This window comes from Indicator indicator, chromosome Z (assembly GCF_027791375.1).
Source record: "Indicator indicator isolate 239-I01 chromosome Z, UM_Iind_1.1, whole genome shotgun sequence".
NCBI classification, from domain to species: Eukaryota; Metazoa; Chordata; class Aves; order Piciformes; family Indicatoridae; genus Indicator; species Indicator indicator.
Window position 1 is genome coordinate 73,781,985 of NC_072053.1, and position 24,670 is coordinate 73,806,654.

The window sequence follows — 24,670 nt, forward strand, 5'->3', positions numbered from 1 at the left end:
GATAAACACACTGGAAATAAAACACTTTCTGCAATAGAAACTTAGAGAACTACCAAAGTATCTCAACAGCAATGATGCACAAATAGCAAAAAGTAATCAGCAGCAACTCTAAGCAATTATTACTTACGATGAAGCTTTGACATCCAAATCTAATGAATTATTGTCAATTTTTAGCACTATAGGCAAGCAGCTAGATATATATAGCTTGCTAGTGCAGGGCAAAAAGCGTTTTACAGCATGCGTTTACTACAACCATGGTTTTAGTTCAAAAACTACACATTTCGTCACTCTTACCTCAGATTTCTCCAGTTTATTTTGAGCGTCAATCTGAGTAACAATTTCATTCATGTTGGTCTCCAAAACCATTCCACCCATGACCATTTCGGCCAGTATGTTATGGACCTAAGAACGACCAAAACAAAATTTGATAATGCAAAATGTGTTACATGCAACTGGAAGATGGTATCTGCATTTCTCAATGCAAGAAACACATGATTCAAGTCACTAATGTTACAGGGGGTTGGACTTGATGATCTCCAGGGGTCCCTTCCAACCCCTACCATTCTGTGATTTAGCAGTTTATTTAAAAATATTTAGGAACAAAGCTTGCAACTTGATGTTTGGTTCTCAGTATCTTCTCTGTTCATAGTTCCATTACAGTTGAACCACTTTGCTTACCAGTGCTGGAAGAAACTTTCAGATTCATTTTTCTTTCAGCATCTGCTTTCTGTCTAGGGACTATGGATGTTATAATTAGCACTGGTATCTCTAAGGAGCAGGTTCTACAAGATTAAACAAACTGCTTGCAAATAGATGTGGAAAAACTACTCTGAGCTACATCTATGAAGGAAGACAGACACAGTGATGTTTACTCACCATGGATATCAAAACTAGGCTTACTAGTAGAATTAACATAACTGAGCTACACCACAAATTGTCAGCATCAGGGACTGAGATTGACAGCTAGTACTGAAGGACTATATAAACCAGCTGGAGACATTAATGAAAGGGGAATGTTTAAATATCCCTGTACCCTGCAGATTTGGGGATGAGAAAGCCCTGGTTCACAAATCTGTGCTTCAGAGTCTGGATTTGCATCTTATCTAAAGATAAAATATGCAGTATTAACGTAAAGTATTTTAATCCCATTATGATTCTGAAAACAAGAAGTGTTTTATTACTTTTTTTCAAGAAAACCCTTTGTACAATTTGATACTTCAAAGCCTCATTACACTATTACTCTGGATAGTCTTGCAATTTTCCTGTGGATAAAGGATAGCTGTAAGAAAACCTATTTCGTTCCCCTAGATGTTGGGTGTTTAAAAGGACTTTGCTCTCAGAAAGTCCTCTAATAAGTATATAGTACAAACTAAGCACTGTGAATTACTGCTGGGTATCTGTTTCAGTATTTCATGTTCAGTGTTCCATGATAGAGAAGATGCACACTGTGACAGCAACCCTTCCATCATGCAAGTTGATGTATAAAACATGGAAGTTAAAATTTCTAGTTATGCTCAAGCAAATCTGAAAAACCTTAAGACCAAGACAAAACCTGCCAAGTTCATTGTTTCAAATATTCACCAATTCACAGTTCAAAAAATTATGTAGAGTACTAACATATCCTCACATAAATCCTCTTCCAAATACCTCCAGCTGAATGATTCCTGAAACACAAACTATTTGCAGTTTCTTCCTATATTATCAAATTTTACAGCCCATCTCAGATTTTACTTAGGTTTGTGTCTAATCACTTTTTAACCTATTTATAATATTCTGGCATTCCAGAATTTACTTATCAATCCTGAAAAATACATCTTCCTTGTTTCAAACTTATTTCCTGAAATTTGAGCTGATATCCCACTGTTCTTTATTTCTGAGAAACACAGCTGTTCATTTTCTTCAGGCCCTTCAACAACCTTTTTTTAAAAATACACTTCTTACTGCTCTGTCTCCAGTGTTCTCTATATTTTACTTCTTATAGGCAGGCAATAGTAAGACATGCATTTAATATTAACTATTTTTTTCTTTTTTATTACAAATACATATTAAAACCCACATATTTTCTCTACTTTTTCTAGTGAAAAAAATCACTATTTTCCTAAGGAAAAAAAGTTTTCTGAACTAAAAAAAAAGCATTAAGTGGCAATGAAGTGCAAAATACCAACAGTGCATTTGAAACAGTTTAAGACTGAAGGCACACTGAATGTATCTCTTATATTCTAAAAGAAACTGTTGAGAACATCTGAAATTTCCATTTTATAACAAAAATTTGGAGATGTTTGTGAAAATAAAGAGTGTTTCCTACTCCTGTTCCATGCACTGTCTAAAAGCATGAATGCATGCACTAACAAATGTGGAGAAGGAATGTGCCAAGAGAAAACTCTCCCAGGAAAATTTGGCAAACATATTTTGTCTTCAAGCTGCAACCTGACTCTGGAGGGTTCACTGTTCTGGTCAGATAATAAACTCTTGGAAGAGATCATGATAATCCCAGGGATATTTCAGCTGGTGCCAAAAACTTGTGGAAAAATAGAAGTATCTTCTTACATCCCTGACTGACTATATTTTAGTTGTGAAAGACATATATGATAGCTTTCTGCTATGTGTTTTCCACCAGAAAGTATTACACTCCAGGACTTGGTGTAGGAATCAGTACAGGAGTGAAATAATCCTTCAGCTCTGGGAAACATTTTGCTCCAGCTACAGCAAATCTGTTTAGTTCTAATACAGCTGACCTGCAAGTGAAGAGCCCAGTTCTCTCCTATACAAACTACATGCCCCAACACCCCAAGTTCTGATCTTTTACAGCACATAAAACCCACTTATTCCCACCATTTTGTTCTCCAAATGCATGTCTCGTACTACAACCATGTTGTTCTTGAGTAAGAATCTCTGTTGACTCCCAGTTACTGCCAGCTGTCACTAGGTCCTGTATAATGACGACTACCTGATCAAAGTGAGTATTTTCCTACAGAAATGCCAAATAAAATGCTACTGAAGAATCAAAAGCTGTTGACATTAGAGTTTAATTCTTCTACATGTTACATGTTTTTTTTTTTTCCACAGGAATGGTATTGCTTGGGTTTTAGGCAGTTCTAGCATGAAAACTGGAAAAAAGGCACAGGATGTCAGGGGTTGGAAGGGACCCAAAGAGATCATCGAGTCCAAGCACCCCCACCTTCCACAATTCATAGAATCATAGTTTCTTAGGGGTTGGATAGGACCTCTGGAGATACATTGAGTCCAAGCTCCCTGCCAAAGGAGGAACACCTGGGGCAGACCACACAGGAACGCATTCAGGCAGTTTTAGACAGTCTCCAGAGAAGGAGACTCAAAACCTCTCTGGGCAGCCTGTTCCAGTGCTCCATCATGCTTCACAGTAAACAAGTTTCTCCTCATGTTGAGGTGGAACTTCCTGTGTTCCTGTTTATACCCATTGTTCCTTGAAGACAGATCAACTCTCATCCAAATTCTCCTTTTCTCAACACCAGGCCACTCAAAACAGTTGTTTGGAAATTTTCATCCCAAACAACTCAAACATGTAAATACCCACTGTAATTAGGATTCGGCCCAGACAAAACATCCAGTAGTAGTTGCTGGTTTTCCTTATTTCACATTTGAAATCTATTAACAAGCCACAAGTATCTGGCAAGAGAAAGTCAATGGTTGAATGTGTTGTAACTCAGAAAACTCCATGCATTTTCCTTCTTGACAAGGTGACCTCATTAGCAGTTTAAAGAGAATTTAATGCTGTGATTTCATGCTCACAGATAAATTTTCCTGTTTTTTTATTTTTATTATGGATCTAGGAGAATTCTAACGAACTTAAACTAAACCAAAACAAATGTTTTGATCCTACGTTACAGAATAAAGTCTTACTAAACCAATTACATTGGAGAAAAAAAAAAAGAAAGAAAAATAATAGAGATGACATTAGCATTAGTTGTGCAGTTTTGACTAATCTACTGGTAGAAGCCTTGCATTACGGCAGAAGTTGAGCTTTCTGTACTGTATTCTTTAGCTGATTTATGCTTAAGTTAAAATAACTGCACTGGGTAATGTCATGTTCAAAAATGTTTTAACTCAAGATTTCACTGATCTTTTGTTCTGGAAATTTGCTACTTTCACTGAAGTTTCTAATGATTATTTAGGGTTCACATTTTCCTCAGAGTCTGAAAATTCTAGTCTAAACATTTAATGTCATTCTCATGCATTTTTTTCAGTAAATCAAATTAAACTCTCAAATTTTAGCACCCCTTTGACAAAAAAAATTTCAAGAATATAATTTCATATCCAGTAAAAAGTATTCTTCAAGAAATTTAACATTTCGAAGCACATGAGAAAGATGTTTTTCCTACAAAGTGTAAAAGACTACTTATGTTGTGGCATGCTACTGAATGAAACAGGTTACAGGCAACTTGGTCTACACAGCACCCAAAGTATTCTGCAGCTAAAGATACAAGATTAAATTTCTTGCAACAAAATATTTGCATCATTTTGGTTCTTTAAGCTTAAAAACCAATATATAAGCTACTCAAATTCTTTTGTACTGAAATCTAGCATTTTGAAAACACCTAACATGGTCCAGCAAAGCTTGAAATCCAAATGACTTGTTATGAGCATGGTTTCAGCTCAAACAGCTACTAGCATCATTTACTGACTCAAATTTGACACAAGGTACCAGTGCTTCTTCCAAAAGAGCTTCCTGATTTTGAAACAAGATGAGCCAGTTCCAAATGGTTACTTCAGATATTTATTACTAATTTTAGTTCACTTTCAGGGATTTTTGTCCCAGATTCATAGAATGGTTTGGTTTGGAAGGGACCTTAAATATCATCTAGTTCCAACCCCACCCTGCCATGAGCAGGGACACCTTCACCAGACCAGGCTGCCTGCTATTGATGAAAAAAGATGCTCATAGATGGGGAAAGGTGACTGCATAGAAAACATAAGTAGGCACAAAATCCAAATAAAAGGAATAAATTCTATATATTTTATTGTTAGCATTCTAAGTATTAGACCAAAAGGTGCCAATGCCTTTTAAAATAAAAGATTACTACAGTAACAGCATTTCTCAAAACTAGTTTAATAACTATACTTGCTCCTGATAGCTAGGAATATTCAACCAAGATTGTCTGTAAACGTTTGGAGATAGACATAATGTCTGTTTGAGATTTACAACAGAAAGAATTCACATGGTATCCACAGGATCACAGGAAGGACCCTCTGGAGAGCGTCTAGTACAAGCCCCCTGCCAGAGCAGGACCATATAATCTGGCACAGGTCACACAGAGGTGCACCCAGACAGGTCTTGAAAGTTTCCAGAGAAGACTCCACAATCTTTCTGTGGAGCCTCTTTCAGTGTTCTGTGACAGCAAAGAAGTCTTTCCTCATGTTGAGGTTGAACCTCCTGTGCTGTAGTTTACATCCGTTGCCCCGTGTCCTATCACAGGGCTCAAGTGAGAAGAGGCTGTCCCTTCCTTCCTGACACCCAGCCCTCATATATTTATATACTTTTATTAAATCCCCTCTCAGTCTTCTCCTCTCCAGACTAAAAGCCCCAGGCCTCTCAGTCTTTCCTCATAAGGCATGTGATCCAGTCCCTTAATCATCTTTGTAGCCCTCTGTTGGACTCTCTCAAGTAGATCCCTGTCCCTCTTGAACTGGGGCAGAGTAGAGGGGGAGCAGAACCTCCCTCGGTCTGCTAGACATACTCTTCTTAATGCACCCCAGAATATCACAGGCCTTCCTGGCCACAAGGGCACATTGCTGTCCCATGGATAATTTCTTGTCACCAAGACTCCCAGGTCCTTCTCCACAGGGCTGCTCTCTAGTAGATCACCTCCTAAGCTGTACTGGTGTAGTTTATTATTCCTTCCCAGGTGCAGGATTCTGCACTTATCCTTGTTGAACCTCATTAGGCTCCTCACTGCTCAGCTCTCCAGTCTGTCCAAGTCTCAAACTGCACAGTCATAGCATTTGAAAGGCAAATGCCAGCTTTAACTGGAAAACCAGGTAACAATTTCAGTTCTGAGTAATGTAACAGCTAATCATTAACAAAGCAGAACAAAGTATTTCTTGAAACTAAGTCCTACTTCAGACACCTCCAATTTGACAGTTATATATGCAGTCACCCTATGAAAATCTCTCACATTCTTTTTCCTCAGACATATTCCACCATGGCTTTCAGCTCTGAAAAATAACACATTGATAGAAATTGTCTAGACTTCACTGACAATAAAAGTAGAATCACTGCAGAGTTTAGCACCAAGTATCAGTTGAACCAACATTTTACTTGACAGGAAATATTACAGGAGGTCTTCACAGTACCTTATCTACATGGAAAATTAAGTCCAGTTCACAGACATTTTCAAAACATTTGTCTAGTGTTTCCACAAATACCTGCAAAAGAGGAAAAAATATAAAGCCAGAGGTCAAGCTTTAATAGAAATTCAATAATTCCATTAGACATGAGGCTTAACAAAAGCAAATACAGAAAATAAACACAAGCAGATTTTAAGGCATTAAAAGCATCTAGAGAAATTATGTGGTTAGACATTATTATGCCAACAGCATGTTATATATGGGGGGCAAACCTGTCAGTCTATGTTATAACTCTGCTAAAAGTCACACAGTTTTAAGCATCAGTTGCATCTTGAAGAAAACAGTAACACCATCTATATTGCAGTTTTCTCAGCTGCAGTTCAAAATGTTCCTTCCTGTTTCATTAGAATCCAATAGCTAAGCAAAAATAAGCTATTTTTTTTCACTACATTGCAGGCTTCTCCCAGTTAACCATACTAGTGTTAACTTTGCCATATGCACTATGTAAACTCTCAGCACCATGCAAGTTTGTCACAGCTTCGAGCAACACTACTTCAGCAGCTTTCACCTGGTTTAAACTTGCTGAATCGAGGATGAACCAAGCAAAAAGGTAGCTGTCTTAATATCACATCTGCTGATCCTGTCAGGCATACCACCACAAAAATTTAAAGTACAGCAGCTTGTACCCAGGCAAATAACCTTTAGAATGTAAGTGCACAAAGCAGAAAATCCAAGCAGCTGCCAAAGTCCAGCGCTGATGACCTCTGCAGATGTGGATCCTTTATTAGTACGCTCTGGGTGCTTTGGTAACTGACCTTGGTATTCACATTGGCCAGTTTTGGTACACTATGAGCATCCTAGTACCCCCTTAAGCCAGATAAAGAAAAGATGACTTTACTTGCACTCCCGAAAGCAAATCACCATGTGCTTGGGGTGAGAAACAATAAAGATTCTAGCCTTAACAGAGGTGTAAGCACAGTTCCCTTTACATGAGGGATAACTCCTTTTGACTTAGAAGAGACCTGTCAAGACCTCCAAATTAAGCAAATGTTTGGGTTTGAGAGCTTAAGATCTTTAAAAATTAAGAATAATTTCTCTAAGAATTTACAGGTAATTTATTCATGACTAGTAAGTTAGCTGCAGCTTGTGGGAAATGGTAATCTCAGGTTTATGTTTGAAGGCCATTTTGTCACAGCATGGGTTTCATATTAAGTTGTCACTGTATTAAACATTTTTTGCAGTTCTAATCTCAAATCCAAAAGTTGTAATATGGAAGAAGTTAAACACCTGGCTTTGATTCTCTCTTTTCAATGTGGTTTATTCATCCCATCTTAAGACTTTGAGAGGAATCAGGTTTCAAACTGCCCAGGCTCAGAGAAACAGGAATGAGAAGCCATGTTCTGCTGACAGAAACAGTCATGGATAAAAGGCCTGCTTCTATAGCTATGTCATTACACACAGTGAAACAGGTCTGCTTGACGTCAGCCATTTCTGGTTGTCTACCTTTCATATTAAGAAAGGTAAAACTTTAAAATCTGAATCCTTGATCTCAGATTCTCTTTACACTATAAAAGAGAAGAGGATCATACTCTGCTATTGCTATTACTACAATTATCAAACTCCATTTTGAAGTCAAACTACATCTAACTGATGTCCCATGCATTTAGAACAAGGATTAATCTTTACTATCAAAGTACCAGTTCATAACTTAAACTAGGAACACAGAGCATTTTCACAGGCAGACTCAAGACAGTAGAGTTCACTGATGACAGTTAACGAAGTAAATGGATATGTTTCTGTTAAATTTAATTCTGTTAAACTAAGCAAAGCAGAACTACTTTTTTCTTTGAGTAACTGTTAATTTGTTGTGATAGTTAACAGTTCTCTGTAAAGAATGCCAGCAACAAAGAACCCATGTATGTTAAGCAGAACAAATTACACAACTCACAACTATGTGCAGCGAGACAAAGGACCAGAGATTTTCTCTTACTTTCCTTGTACCTTAGGTGAATGTGGTTACAAGGACAATGCTGTTTGATATTAGCTGCAGGAAGAAGATTGGAAATCAGAGTGTAAACATAACTCTTGTGACTAAAACCTTTGGATAAAGGTTATCAGTTTGACACCATTTTTGAAAGAAAATATTCCTCATATACATCACATTTGAACATGAATTTACATTTCTGACCCTCACATCCACCTAGTTCCTTGAAACAAATGAGCCTGTTAAAAACAAAAACAACCCAAAAATCCTCAAAACGCTGCCACAGATCTATGCATTTAGTACCATGTGTTAACCCACACATTTGTAGAACCATGGAACAGTTGGAAGGGACCTCTGGAGATCATCTAGTCCAACCCCCCCTGCTACAATAGATTCAACTTGAGCAAGTGGCACAGGACGGCATCCAGGCAGATTTTCAAAGTCTCCAGAGCAGGAGACTCCACAACCTCTCTTGGCAGCCTGTCCCAGTGCTCTGTCATCCTCAAAGTACAGAAGTTTATTCTTAAGTTGAAGTGAATCCTCCTGTGTTGTTTGTACTATTGTTCCTTGTCCTATCACTGGCCACCACTGCAAAGAGCCCACCCCCTGGGCTGACTGGCCTGTAGTTTCCTGGATCCTCCTTCTTGCCCTTTTTGAAGACTGGCTTTCCTCCAGTCCTCATGCACCTTCCCTGTTCTCCATGATCTTTCAAAAAAGATAGAGAATGGCTTAGAAATAACCTTTGCCAGCTCCTGCAGCACTAGTGGGTGCATCCCATCTGGCCAATGGATTTCAGAATGTCCAGCCTGTCTAGGTGATTTTTAACCCAGTTCTGCTTGACTAACAGAGAGTCTTCCTTCCTCAAGACTCTCTTACCTCCAGGGTCTGAGGGACAATCTTAGCAATAAAGGCTGAAACACAGAAGGCTTTCAGGAACTCTTGCCCTCTCTCTATTCTCCTGACAATATATGTGAAGAAGCCTTTTTTGTTATTTTTTTAAATCCTTTGACAGACTTTATTCCAAAAGGGCCTAAGATTTTTTTTCCACCATCTCACGGTCACTGCAGCCAAGGCTGCCACCCGTCTTCGCATCCCCAGCCAAGGCCCAAGCATGCATCTCTCCTCACAGGGACCTCCACCACACTGACAACACAGACATTTTATTTTTGTGACTCTCTTCCAGTGACTAAGATTCCTCCTATAACAACATGCAATTCACATTTACAATTAAACTTTTACCTATTACACAGGGACACCACCACACACTGAATAAATTCACAGATGCAATGTATGACCAGTAATGCATACCAAACAGGTTTTAATCCAAGGGAAATCAGCTGGCACTAAGCATTGTTTGGAGAGATTTGTCATCAGCTAAGTACTTCTCAGGGAAACTTTAAAAAGTTCCTCAATCTTCCACTGGTGGAGTTCACTCTGAGTTAATGCCAGCATGAACAAGGTATACATCTATCACAAATTTACTGATCACAGAATGATAGAATGGTCTGGGTTGGAAGGAACCTCCAAAGGTCATCTAGCCCAATCCCCTCTGAAGTAAGGAGAGACATCCTCAACTAGATCAAGTTCCCAGGGCCCTGTCGAGCTTCACCTTGAACATTTCCAGGGATGGGGCCTCAAATACCTCCCTGGGCAACCTGTTCAAGTGTTCCACTACCCTCCTGCTAAAGAGCTTGTTCCTAACATCCAATCTAAATCTATTCTTCTCTAGTTTGAAACCATTGCCCCTTGTCCTATCACTGCAGGCCTTCGTAAACAGTCTTTCTCCATCCTTCTTGCAGGCCCCCTTCAGGTACTGGAAGATCGTTATTAGGTCTCTCCAGAGCCTTCTCTTCTCCAGACTGAACAGCTCACTTAGCCTGTCTTTGTAGCAGATCTTTAAAAGCACTAGTCTACAACCCAGGCTAAATTTTTCACACTACCATTCCTTGATGTATTTTAAGATGCCTTCAAATAATCAATATGGTAAATAAAATTAGAGGCACTTTAATCACAGTTTTAGTTGAGACTCAAATGAATTGCACACTATGGAGAGTTGTGCTAGGATTTAAGTACTCCAGTAATTACTTCAGATGCTGTGGAGTTTTAGATCAAAATAACCAGAAAACACACTAATTTTTTTCAGGGGACACATACACACCCCACACACACACCAAAAGCACCTTGTCACATTATTGGAAAAGAAACATAAACAGATGCGCCAATTAGCATGAAAAGAAGGATGCATGAACAATGCATTACTAGCTCCCCCTTGTGCTTTATTTTTGGAGTTGACACAGGCTGCTAGGTCCAGATAGTCAGGTATCACTGTAAATATGACTCCATTTTTCCTTATTGCAGTTTACAGCTATTATTTCCTTCAGTACTTTTATTTCCATGCACTATAACCTTGTACTTCACAGTGTCATAAGAGTCTGAAATAGCTATTCTGTATGAGTAACACAACATAATTTACAATGAGTCCAGAAGATTGCAAAAACCTGCCAAGCACAATACAGATGTTGACCTATCTCTCATCCAATTAATCAGAAACAATAAACAGAATCTTGTGTTTGTACTAAAAAAGAGAGGACAAAAATTTATGTTACAAATTTGAATAAGGTATTCAAACACGTGTAGTCTGTACACAGCATGAACTCTGAGGAAGAGTCTAATCAGTAACAGTGCATTTATATCTGAACCAAGAGGACTCATCTGTGAAGCAGGTCTGACCTTATGGTACTGTAAGTGGCCTACACAGAAGTATCTTAGCTATTACAATGACAATTTTAAGCTGAAAACTGCAGACTGGCATATGTAATCTAATTTACTACATTGTTTATAAGTGAGAAAACAGGATCCTAAGTGCTAGACTGAGTTCTAGGTTCCTTTCACCAGTTTATTTTCATGAGATCATTAACTGGCCCTATACATAACTCTTTCAACAATTCAATGTATGACTCCTTACGAACTCTAGATGTCTTACTCTTACTTGTGCTGCCTGTAGTAAAGTGCTGTGTCTAACCTATATAGTAAACACTTCTCAACAAAAACCACACAAAGTGTGTTTACTGCAGCAGATGTGAAATTGTATAAATTGCCAGTCTGTTACATGTGGGGCTGGGATGTACTAACCAAATTTAGGAGGGTGCTTTTCCAGTGTAAGATAAATCTAATTCTGATTGCTACTGCTAAGAAGATTAAACAGATCCTTCTTGAGAACCAAACTGGAAATTGAAAACATTTAACAATTTAGAGAAAAGTTTGTAAGATCTCCCTAATTCAGAGGGTTTGAGAGCTACACAAATGTAGGTGGCAGTGAGTTCAAGCAATTGGCTTCATCACTTTACTAAAGTGAAGTTTAAGTTACACTGTAACTGGAAATAAGTGGAAGCTACTGATGTGACATTTTTAATATACCATAATGAATAATGTTCTAGTTGAACTTGCATAGTGTCCCTGTGAAATATAACAGGTCAGACCAACTGACCTGGATAGTCAATTAAACATAAGGTACTTATACTATCCCCTTTATCTGAAAAATATCTGTAAATCACATGAAATATTAACATGCTTTTCTTCTCACTTCATAAATATTTTAGCATTGCAAATAAGAAGAAACACTATGCAACAGGCAGCTAAGCCACTCTGCAAAACTGCCAAGTACAAGTAGGGCACTGTATACCTCACTCAGTAACTTGCACTCTTCTGATATTGTAGAGTGTTTCCATGGCCAAACATGACAGAAGAGTCTTGAAAAATTTTCCTTTCCTGCTACACACACAGTTACTCAAAAAGACAATTTGGATCTCTTGCCCAGAAGAACACTAAACAGCTGTTATGAACACTAATAGGTGACTATGAGAAGCTACAAGAAAGGTCTGCAGGGAATTGTGAGGCTTTTGAGGGCTCACAGTACCGTCTGCGGTGACTAATAGGTAGTGGCCCACATCTTAGGGCACCAAAAATTTCTGTTATGTAATAAATAATTTTTCTTCCTGTGCAAGTTCTTGAAAGGCTTAAACAGCAAATGGATTACATATATATATATATATATACACACATACACATACGTACATATATAGATAAAATACCCATTTCATTTAATGATATACATCACTTCATGGTGTGAAACTTTTTGCTACATCTGACCACACCAACAACTGTCAGTGAAAACTTCAAGTTGAAAAATCACTGATGTAGTCACAGTTCTCTTAACATAGGACTGTTCGTGAAACCAGATAGGATTTTTGCTGCTGAGCTGACACAGACCTACTGAACAGTTTCAATCATAGATGCTGTATTTCGAGCCTGTAAAAAGACATTGTATTTGAGGACTTCAAGTGATCTTCAAGAGGCCATGTCTGCTCTATTATGCTTCAGAAGCCTGTATCTTATTAATGCAAGCTATAACTCATAATGCCTTTTGGAAAGGTAAGCTATAGGTGGACCAAGGCCACTATCCTGACCAAGAGACCACTGCATGTTTGGGAGTTGGTGATCCACAAAACACTTAATGGGAACTGGCATAGGCCTATGCTGTGCTGCACAAATTCTTTGGCTGCAAGATAGTCAGCCGGCTCACTGTAGCAGAGGAGCCTGCAGGCAACTCCCATTTGGTACCAGTGATGAAATGACTGAATGGCTGGCCCTTGCATGCATACAAGAAGCTCTCATGAGAGCACCCTTTAGAAGTGAGTTGTTTTCTTGTGAGGAAATTTCATAGCTCAAAGGTCCAAAAAAAGGGGAGAGCTTTCCATGCACTGGACCTGCCGTGCACAGCACACCATGGGGAAATCCACCTGCACTCCATCAGATCCTGCATGAAACATGATGCCCAGGATCTTAAAGGAGTCTAAGATTTACTATCTACACTCCTCTTCTTATTCTGTTTTAATAAAGAGTTATCTTACTAAATCATTTTGTTGTGAACCCTTTCTTACTGAGATCCAGAATGAGCCTGCACCAAGCTCTCTTTCTCTTCATCCCTCCTCACCCACTCCAGAGCACAACATGTATAGGGCAGCCTTTTCACTAAGTTGCCAAACAATATCTGACCAAAAACTCACAAGCCATAAGGAAAATTTAATCCAAAGAAGTTCTGGATGTGTTACTCCATTATATATTTGATGGGTATAGAAAGACACATATACACACACAGCTTTGTGTATCAAAGTTCTTATAATTTAAATGAGTCTTGTGAATGTTTGAACTGTACCATTTTTACCTGCAACCAAAGGCCTTTCACAAGCTACAACAAAAAATAAGCTGCTGAGTGTTCAGTAGGTTCCAAACAAATTGTTTTTTTACATGCTCATCAACTTGAGAAACAATTTTTTCAAAGACAGACAGCAAACGGCAAACAATCAAAAGCACTTTGGGTGTGTTCACAGTATGAAAGCCACCTTCATTGCCAGCTAAATATTGAAATTCTAAGATCCTTAGAAGTAGAATTCCACTTCTTAAGACAAAAACAAAGCAGAAAAAATAAACTTACTTGTATGAGGTCTAAAATGCCAAGCTCACTTTCTGAAGAATCCACACAGAAGACAAAATACAAGGTGGCATAGTGTCGGTAAATCAGCTTGTTATCAGATCCACCTATTAATCTAAGCAGGAAAGAAAACACGAAACCTTAGTAGCACCTTGGGATAAGCTCAGTGAAACATCACAGTTATTTGAGTTAAGAGAAGGCCTATTGTTTGTGGTTGGCTGGAGTTTTCCTAAACCCAACTATATTGCAGCTTTTATTTTGTGATCTAATTACAATGGAAGAATACAATGTACCAGCTCAAGTTACATTTAACACAGTCACCTGTTATCCATATTAATAATGACATCAATATGTGCACCTTTTTATTAAAATCAACTCAAGTGGATCACTCAGTTTCACTGAAATACAGTTATTAAATGTACTTCCATTAGACACACACGGGGACTGTACAGGGATTGATCTACTTTACAGATTAGCAGAGTGTAGGCTTATGAATCCTTCCCTATCCCTGTTCTCAGAGGAACAGAAAAAGAAAACCATAATGCAGATTGGCATTTGGATTACCAAAAAACCAACCAACCAAAAAAGAAAAATAACCCACACACTTAAATCGGTTTAACATTTACTTAATAAGCATAAACACCTAACACTCACACTACAAAATGTTAGATATCTTGAGAAATAAGACTGTACTACAATCAGTAGTTTGTGATGAAATGTTAAGGTCACAGAAACAATTACCTTTTTTTTTTTCAACTCACTAATCAAGATACTAGCCAAGAAAATAAAGATATAAATAGGTATTTCCTTTTACTCTTCTCCTACAGCTTTCAGAAAGAGAAGATATTCCTTAGATCACTGACACTCACTTGAGCAGCAAGAGGTACGCTCAAAGAGAAACAAAAATATTTTGTAGCCCAAACCTACACGGCCACGAAAATCACAATTCTCCCTTATTTCCATGCCCAGAACTCAATCACCTGTTTGGTGTATTGTACCTCGTCCCTTTATTTTCTGCCTTTACCATAGGGAGAGAACATGTAAACAAAGTACAAGAAATCTTTCAGGTCCCTTTTGCTTAAGCACCTTGCTTTGTAATAAAGCATGGAGTGGGGTGGGCAGAAGGAAAGAGCAGGAACTAAGTTTAAGAAGAATACTACAAATAAATGTGAAAGTAAAAGAAATGGCAACTGAAGCTGCCTCTTTTCTGATCTTTTTTTTTTTTTACACAATTCTTTCAAATCCTTCAGGACACAGTACATATAATGTGTTGAGCCCTTTGCATATATTGTGAACTATAAAGTAATGTCTATCCTGAGTAAAAAAAACCAAACCCAACAACAACAAAAAAAATCAAACCAAACAAAAAAAACCCGAATATATTGAAATGGTAACTTTGGAATTGAGCATTAGGAAGAAAGCCAGGATTGTGTCACGTGTCTTAAGTTTCTTTTTGCTGCACAGCTGTGACTTTTTTTAAAGGCTCCAAATGGCTTCTGTCTTTCACTTCCAGAATACAACACAGACCTGTTTCCATCTTGAAATTATCTCCAAGAACCTAACAATAGAATCACCAGCTGAATAGCCAGAAGAGAATAATTTCAGGTTAAAAAAAAAAGAACTAAAAATATTAGGAATAATCTTATCATTAAAAAGACACCATTGCTTAACTAACATGTCAGCTCTTAAGACGCTGCACACAGAAAATTTAGGCATTAGCAAAGTAATTTTAAGTAAGCACAATTTTATATAATTAAAATATTTAACAGGTTATGACAATCTCTGTGTTTAAAGTGGAGATCATGAGCTTACCACATCAATTATGTCTGCTTTTTCTAGAAGGTGGCTTTGTTACTATTTACTCCTGGTGACTAATACCTCAAAAGAAAACACTTTCCCATTTCATAATTTTGTCTTTTCAACTAAAGCGAAACCACATTAAAAATCAGTTGAGGTGAACTGCATTAGTTAGAACATTTAAAATCTTTTTTCTCTTCCTAGTTTATATAGCAAGTGTAAGTCCTGATAAAAAGGCTAAGAATTATTATTATTAAAGGCTGTGAACTCAAAGTTTAGAAACTCAAACAAAAGCACTGCCTACAAAATATTTTAATTTTCTCAATGGCTATGGCAGATGCCTATGCCTCTTCAAATGAGACCATAAATCTTTGGTTACTGTGTGTTTATTTCTTCCCAGTCTTGTCTCTGAAACAACTACAGCACCAGGTATCATACTGTGTCAGCTACAACACTAGAAAAAAAAAAAAGGAGGTTCATTGCCTAACTCATTTTGATACCTACATACATATATACAAATGTAAGCTTTAGTTAGTGCAGCATGGTATTAGTCTTTGTGTATTGAAAGTTCTTGAATGACATTGATTTTACACTACAACTGTAAAAACAGTTACATCGCAATCATCAGTAATGAAATCATTAATTTGCTAACCATTAAGTATTGGGCATGTATTTAAAACTTGATACTTACAGTCCTCCTTCTAGGAAATTACAGACATTTTCATCACGTTTCGATACTAGATGGAAAGTTTCTCTGATAATTTGTTGCTGTGTATCTTCACTCTACGAAAGAAAACATATTTTGCTGTCAAGTGTAAACGGGTTAACAAAACAGAGCAGGCAGAACTAATAAATAGAACACAAAGCAACTTCAAACTATCCATTTCTGAAGCCTTTATCTGCCAATGAATAAGCTGCGTATTTTGTCATTTTAACACAAAAAGACATTTTTCAAGTTGCAGAAGACCACATTATTGAGAAAAAACTGCAAAAGTGATTAAGAAACTTCAAAAATAAATTAATCTAAAATTAGTTTTAAGCAACCAGGAAATCTTGTCATGTTATTATTTTTATCTCCATTGCAGCCTTTTAGCAGGTCCATTGCATTGACCTGCTAAAGAGATGCTTTGAAACTACCTTCACCCACTAACAAGACGGACAATGTTTCAGAGATTTGAAGTGAGTGGGGAAGCTAAAAATCCCACAAGACCTAACTTTCAGAAATAGCCTAGCATACAACAGCATTATAAGCAACATGTTCTCCTAAGCCCTCTAGCAGACCAGATACATCAATTCTGAGTCTGAATTCAGTTGACTTAATTCATCACTCTAAATTCTTATTTTATAAACAACTTCTAGAATTTGAAAGGCAACAGCAAAATGCTGCAGCCAATCGCTTCATGAAACACAGAACAAGAAAATGCAGGTTCCTCTGCTTTTATATTTTGTGCTCCTTAAATCATGCCTGACTTACTGTACTGTGGTTATTTCTGTTAATTCTTCTGTATTTTCTGCAGTAGCAAGAAAGAGACAAAACAACTTTCCTTAAGACACCAAGAATCTCAGTATTTGAAGTAACTTTCTGTTTCCAGAACCTGGACTTATTTACAAAGTTGTTTAGCAGCTTATTCTTAATCATGGCCACAGGTCTATATTCTGAAACATAAAACCACAGCACGGGTGTTTCTTATTTATCATGAATTATTATTTTGCTACCTAATTGCAAAATATTAATTACATTTTATGCAGGGGAAACTCTTTCCATCCTCAGATACATCAGGGGAAAAGGCTGAATTTTGTATACGTTTTAGTATAATGAAGCAAATAACTCTTTCACAGATCTGATCAATTTAATCTCTCTAAAAAGCAGAAGGTGCCTACAATTGCAGGGGAAAAAAAGAAAAGAAGATGATTCCCCTCCAGTATGGTTCAATCAATATTGAAGTATACCTAAGTTTCAGAAAGCCCATAAATAAGTCTGGCTTATTTAAGTCACACACAAAAAGACAATGTTTCTGTGCACTACAAATAATAAGAGAAATCACCTAATCACATAATTTTGTAGTTTCGTTGTTATTAACATTTTAAAAAATTTCAAGGTGTTCTGTTTATGCAGATATATTACCCTACTTTAAACACTGAGGATTTATTTTAATTCCAGTTATGACTGCAGTAAAACAGAATAGAGTGGACAAGAAATATCTGGTATCGTCCTGCCATTCCTTGCTCTCCTTCTTGCTCCCAGGACTTGGATTACACAACAGCAGAAACAAAACAACAATTCTATTGAATGGAATAGGAGAATGGCAGGTAACTGTTTCACGTTAATGTAAGCTTTGTACCTTTTTTGAGGTCTTTCATCTGCCTATTGGTTACCTCCACAAACGAGAAACTTCTTTAGCTACATACTGTAACTGTAGTAGAGATTAACAAGAGCAGGGTGGGAATGCTAATCAATACATAGATGAGAATATTCCACCTTAATTAGAAATAGTAACCCAAAAATGATGACTAATAAGAAAACAGGTTAAAAAATATCTGTAAGAATTTCTCAATATTGACTAAGGAGAAGGGCTCAAATTCAGCCATCCACAGCAATGTATCAATTACAGTCCTTGCTGAAGTGTCAGAGTCATTGTTTCCATGCAGAGGTGTAAAAGAAAGAAATGACCCTTCTCACAAAGTTAAGTATGAATTGTGTAATAGCCAGAATTGCAAATAAGTGGCCAGAAACGCAAACAAGTAATTACACTACTGAGAAAGAATATTTCATTTCCACAATTCTGGGAAGCATCAGGGTTTTTTCTTGTGTTTTATGGCCCAAGGTCTGCACAGAGCTTGGCCTATCTGCCAGGAAATACAGAAAATTATCAAAACGTAACCTCTTATGCTTGAATAAAATCACCTGTTTCCACACTGTTTCTTAATTTCCTGTGACTGCACTTTCTCTTCATTCAGATCAAGTGCTTGTGCTGGATTTTCAGAGCTTCTCTGATACTTGCCTTCTCCAATGTAAAAAAATATACTCTTCTATTTCGTTTCTTTTTCATGTCAATTGCATTTCTATGGTACTCTGAAAGTTTCCAAAGGAAAGGCATTGCTTATTGAGTCCACAAAACTTTTTTCCAATGCTAACGCCTCTGCCACACCATGAAGACACGAGACACTATTTCAAAGACGCCCGAAGTCAGGCTTTTAAAAAGCATGGCAGAGTTGAGCTGCGCTTCCACAAAGAAGCTCAGAGAACTCCAGCCGTCGAACAGGACTTTTTTTCTTCACCTTCAGTACTATTAAAGGTCAATTTCCCATGAAAATAACACTGGCTAGGAAAACAGCTTTCTCCGGAATCTCATCCTCCTTATTGACTCCTTTTAAGGAGGTCTCAGCACCCTCCATTTCCCCACGCACTGGGCCCACGCTGCTGCCCCTAGCATAGCACAAGCAGCAGTACGGGGCCAGACCCGGCCCGGCCCGGTAACTGCGTGCAAATCACCCCACCCCGCCCCCGGCCACACGCCGGAACCGCCGGTCCTGGGGAAACTGACGGGTTGTACGGAAGAAAAACCCGCCGCCTAAGGCGGACGAACGCCCTTCCCTCCCCACGCCCCTGCCTCGGAAACCAGGCCCCAGCCCGCCCATACATAGCGCTGGTAGAACTTGGAGAGGCGCGGCTTGCCGTGGTTGTTGAAGATAAGGATGGCTTTGATCATGGTGGGGCTGAGGCGGCGGCGGCAACCGCCGGGCTCGCGGCTCTGTGCCCCTCCTCCTTCTTCTTCTTCTTCTTCTCCTTCTCCTCCTCCCCACCCTCACCCCCTCCCCCCGCCCCCCGCGCTCTCGGGGTGGCGGCAGCAGCGGGGCGCGCGCACCACGTCGTCGTCGATCCGCGGTCGTTAGTGGCGGCGCAGATCCTGCCGCGCGAGACACGCCCCCTATCCCATCAGCTGACGGGAAGGCGGTGTCCCGCAAGGGTCAAAACGCCTTAGCGTAGCGGCTGTGCATGACGCAATTTCCGCTGCCCTGGAAGTAGGATGGCGGAAGCGGAGCTGCAGAAGCCTCTAGCTTCGCCTCAGAGCGAGGGCCGAAGCGAGGGTGGCGAGGAAGCCCTGGAAGGAGGAGCGGCAGCTGGGGCTGCCGAACCGGCTCCCCCTCCGGCCGGCTCGCCGGGCACCGAGGAGCCGGCTGGCGACACCAGAAAGAAAAGTAACAGAGCTAGAAGTCGCTGTCAGGGTGGACGGGCTTGTACGGTGAAGGGCGGTACACTGTCCAATTATCAGTGGGAGCGGGTGGTTCCGGCCAATGATGGGGCAGAGGGTGGGTCCGCGACCGGCGGCATTAATGTGCACCCTTTCCCTTGCAGTTGATATCCTGTTGAAGGCCGTGGGCGACACCCCGATTATGAAGACCAAAAAGTGGGCTGTGGAGCGTACCCGGACAATCCAGGGTCTCGTTGACTTCATCAAGAAGTTCCTCAAACTGATGGCCTCCGAGCAGCTGGTAGGGGCGGGCATCTGGCAGCCGGGCCCGGCGTGCTCTCCAGGGGAGAGGCTGGGAGTCAACCGTGGCCGGGAGCTCCGCTTACCCAGAGCCCAAGCCGTCACACTGACAGCAGATTGTTTGAATCTGGAGCACCTAGGTTGGAACACTTCTCCTGTGAAGAAAGGCTGGTAGAGTTGGAGTAGGTCAGCCTGGAGAAGAGAAGGCTCTAGGGAGACCTCATATCAGTCTTTTCGAAAGGTCCTGTTGTGACAGGAAAAGGATTAGTGGCTTTAAGCTTAAAGAAGGGATAGTTAGACTAGATGAAGAAATACATTATAATGAGGATGGTGAAACACTGAAGCCATAGAACCATAGAATGGCTTAGGCTGGAAGAGACATTAAAGATTGCCTAATCTAACCCCTTGCCATGGGCAGGGATGCCTCTCAACTAGCCCAGGTTACTCAAGGTCTCATCCAGCCTGGCTTTGGAAGTCTTCAGGGAGGAGGCATCCACAATCTCTCTGGAGAATCCACCCTCGTAGTGAAGAATTCCAGAGCCTTGCTACCCTTGTAGTGAAGAATTTCTTCCTACGATCCAATCTAAACCTGTTCTCCTTCAATTAAAATCCATCTTCCCTTGTCCTGTGGGTGGACATTCTTGTAAAAAGTCCTTCTGCAGCCTTCCTGTAGGATTCCTGCAGATATTGGAAGGCAGCTTTAAGGTCCCCCTGGAGTCTTCTCCAGGCTGAACAATCTCAGTTCCCTCAGCCTATCCTCATAGCAGAGGTGTTCTAGCCCCCTGGATCATTTTTGTGGCCTCCTCTGGATTTGTTCCAACAGTTCTATGTCTCTCTTATAGTGGGGACACTAGAACTGGATGCAGTATTTGAGGTGGGGGTCTCACAAGAGCAGACTAAAGGGGGAGAATCTCCTCTCGATCTGCTAGCCATAAAAAATGTTTCCTTGGGATTGCTGTGTCCTCCCTAATCTTGAATCATTTCAGGTCTGAACATGTTGCCCAGAAAGGTGCTCCATCCCTGGAAACATTCTAGGTCATCTTGAACAGGACTCAGAACAACCTGAGCTAGTTAAATATGTCTCTGCTTACTGCAGAGGGATTGGACTAGAAGAGCTTTAAAGTTCCCTTCCAAACCATTCTATGATACTGATCTAAATTCTGGTGTTGAGCAGGAAATTTGGCAAAGGGGCACCAGTAAAACTGACTCAAAGTAGACATTACTTCTCTTTGTGAAGTATCTCCTAGTATCCATCCTGAACCTCCCCGGGCACAGCTTGAGGCCTTTTCCTCTAGTCCTGTTGTTTGCTACCAAGGAAAAGAGACTGGCCCCATCCTCTTTCCAGCCTCGCTTGAGGAAGTTGTAGAGAGTGATGAGGTCTCCCCTCAGCCTTGTCTTCTCCAGACTGAACAACTTCAGCTCTCTCAGGTGCTCTTCATAGGTTGTGTGCTCCAGCCTCATTGCCCTTCTCTGAACACACTCCAGAATCTGCATGTCCCTCTTGTAGTGAGGAGCCCAGAACCAAACACGATACTCAAAGTGTGACCTCACCCATGCTGAGTACAGGGGTATGATCACCTCCGTTTTCCTGCTGGCCACAGTATTTCTAATACAAGCCAGGATGCTGTTGTCTTTCTTGGCCACCTGGGCATATTGCTGAAGCATATTTAATTGACTTCAGAAATATAATTGTACTAATTTGTGATAAGAGCTAAGCTCTTAAAATCCATACACTTTTAAAGTTTTTGTTTAAGGTTCAAAGTTAGAGCTAGACTCAGCAATCTAGTCAAACACGTAGCTAAAGTGTAGATGAAATCACTTTGGTTTTGGTCTGGAGCCTCTTGAGTGTGTAGGCATAGTTTCACTAGCTATCTCTTTGACCTGGAAATCGTGGCATTTGTTTTTCCCAAGGCTACCCTACTGCACATTGCCATCTCACATTGCAGATCCCAGGCCCTCATTGACATTATGCTTGCATACATTTGCAGCAGGAAATGAGAAGGATGACTTCAAAAAGGGCAAAATATCTCTAATTTCTGTGTCCGCACTTCTGACCAAAGTAAGTTTGGAATAGCAAAATGGTTTGGATACTTGAAATGAGAGGAAGAACTAAACCGGTTTACCTTATGCTGCTGTATGGGAGACTAATGGGTCAGTTTGTAGGAAGTCAACACACTTGGTCTAGTTTGCTAGTCAGAGCTGACTCCTGGAAGTCAGGTCACCGATCCACCCTGAAGTGAAAATACTGATTTGTGGTATTTTGGTGTGGATTGTAAAGTCGACTAAATAAATGGGGAACAGAGGGCAGATTTACTCACCTCTGTCTGCAAAATGTTTCTTCTGTATGATCTATGAAATCTGTAGGAGATCTCCATCTTCTGTTTTCTTTTCTTACAGTTCATATATGTAAACCAGTCTTTTGCTCCATCTCCCGACCAAGAAGTTGGGACCCTCTATGAGGTGATGTTGATCTTAAATATTCTTTTGTAATGTCCTTAGGAGAATTGGTCAGTTCACTTCTGGCACATGGCCCTAACTATGCTGGTTATAGTTTAGTATAATGTAGTTGATATTCACAAATCTACAAGAATATGTTTTTAACAGATATGTTTTCATACAGGCTCTGGAAATACATTCCTTCACATGCAGTATGTTGTCATGCCCATCTTTATGATGGAGAGCTTTGTTATCAATAACTGTACTACATGACACAATTATCTAGCGGGGGCTTTGTTTTGCTTCAAGTGTATGCTAGCCCACAAATAATCTAATGGCTCTTGGTTTTGTTTTTTCTTGCAGTGTTTTGGAAGTGATGGCAAACTTGTACTGCATTACTGCAAAACTCAGGCATGGGGATGAGTGACAAATAATACAGTTGTTTAGGTGGTGTCTTCACGAATGGAAAAAGAACTAACTCAACCTGTAAACACAGAAGGATTTTTCCATTTCTGCTTATGTCTGTATATTTGTAACAACAATGCAGACAAATAGCACAAAAGAAGAGCTACCTGGGCTACCTGATCATACGGCTTCTCTCTGATGTACATCTGAGGTACAGAAAAAGTAATAATCTGCCTTCTATAGCATAGAGGCAGCTCTCTTGTTGCTGAGTTCTCTATTGCTGTATCTGAAGGGAAACTTTCATAGTTGTGTGGTGGACTGGGTGGATAGCTCTGCAACTGTATGCTGTACTGAAGATAAAAGTTCCTTTTTATTAAAAGGAATGTTTACTGTTTAACCTGGGAGTCAGTTTAATTTTGACATGTCATGCGTCTGTTGTGTGCGTTCTATTCTTGGTGAAATCTTCCATCGAGTAAACATTATCTCATGTAATTTCAAGACAGTAAAGAGGGAGGTTTTAAGTTTTGTTTTTTTTTTCTCTTAATCTTTTGGTATTGGTTTATAATGTAATTACTTCATCATGCGCCTTCATCATGTTTGTAGTATAAATACCTCATTTATATGGTGCAACATAGTGATAGGCCTCAGAAATACTTTCCATTCACCCAAATTGCGTAGTAGTTTGTTGAAAGCTGGACACTTCAGTGGCTGCCAAAATGTTTCTTTAATGACTATTGCCATTAGTTGAATGATGCAGCTGGCTGTTGCATCTTCAGTTAATGGAGAAAAAGAGTCCTCTTTTCCAGAGCTCTTTCCAGAGCCTGGAAAAGAGAAGACTAAGGGGATCTTACAATTTATAAATGTCTTAAAGATGAGATCAAGAGAATGGGGCTGGGCTCTTTTCAGTGGTGCTGAGTGAAAGGACAAGGGACAGTGGATACAAACTAGAACACAGGAAGTTCCACCTAAACATAAGGAGAAACTTCTTTAAAGGTGATGGGGCACTGGAACAGGATATCCACAGAGGTTGTGGAGTCTGCTCTGGAGACTTTCAAAACCCATCTGGACACATTACCGTGCAACCTGATCTAGGCACACCTGCTTTATCAGAGGGGTTGGGCTAGATCTCCAGAGGTCCCTTTCAATCACTACCATTCTGTGACAGGAGGTGCTAAAATACTTTCCTATATATTCTCCTTTTGGCTGCTGTTACTTTCCTGTTTCAGCAACTGCATGTTCCATCAGCAAATTGGAATGTGTGTTATTTCCTTTTACTAAGTCATAACATGAGAAATCTTTTTTTTACGTACTGGAGAAGGCTTGATACCTTCTGTAGAGTACTGAGCCTTTTATTTATTGAAGGGATTGAAGAATTTGGGTGTGGGGGTTGGGTTTTGTGGATTTAAATTAAATGTCATCTTGTACAATCTTTTGTGATTGTTTGAGGTGAACTAAATTAAATGTTAGCTCTTTGCTTGCAGAGTGTTACTTTGCTGAATAACAGTTTTTGTCCCTGACATAATCTACTTCAGCATGTGCACAGGCAAAACAGCCTGTTCTAGTTTGAAGCCTGATTGTACAATAGTCTTGAGCCAGGTGCTGTGGTTTCATGTCCAAGAGGCTCTTATGTGGTCTCTGCAAACTGTGCATCACACTGTTTGCACTTTTAGAGGACTTCTGAAGAAATAATACTCAGTTGAACTCACTGATATTGCTGCAGTTTGCATGCAGCCTTGCGTG

General features: G+C 39.6%; 2 protein-coding genes across 9 annotated transcripts in view; one reads left to right on the forward strand and one right to left on the reverse strand.

The window, feature by feature from the left end:
• The window catches only part of AP3S1 (adaptor related protein complex 3 subunit sigma 1), a 29,468-nt gene extending 10,162 nt beyond the window's left edge, over positions 1-19,306 (reverse strand). For 3 of the 8 annotated variants that reach the window (XM_054397331.1, XM_054397330.1, XM_054397333.1), the window contains exons 1-5: positions 19,238-19,306; positions 16,288-16,379; positions 13,803-13,914; positions 6,331-6,402; positions 295-402 (exon numbers count right to left, since the gene is read on the reverse strand). In XM_054397331.1, the coding sequence (XP_054253306.1) occupies positions 295-402; positions 6,331-6,402; positions 13,803-13,914; positions 16,288-16,379; positions 19,238-19,306 (453 nt within the window). The remainder of the gene's footprint in view (positions 1-294; positions 403-6,330; positions 6,403-13,802; positions 13,915-16,287; positions 16,380-19,237) is intronic. The other 5 variants (XM_054397332.1, XM_054397337.1, XM_054397335.1 and 2 more) reach the window with 4 other exon arrangements.
• A 318-nt stretch (positions 19,307-19,624) lies between these two features.
• On the forward strand, positions 19,625-23,327 carry ATG12 (autophagy related 12). The gene is made up of 4 exons (XM_054398001.1): positions 19,625-19,796; positions 19,954-20,090; positions 22,487-22,549; positions 22,889-23,327. Exons 1-4 carry the CDS (start codon positions 19,625-19,627, stop codon positions 22,946-22,948), a joined length of 432 nt encoding a protein of 143 aa, XP_054253976.1. The 3' UTR covers positions 22,949-23,327.
• Positions 23,328-24,670: the final 1,343 nt, after the last annotated feature.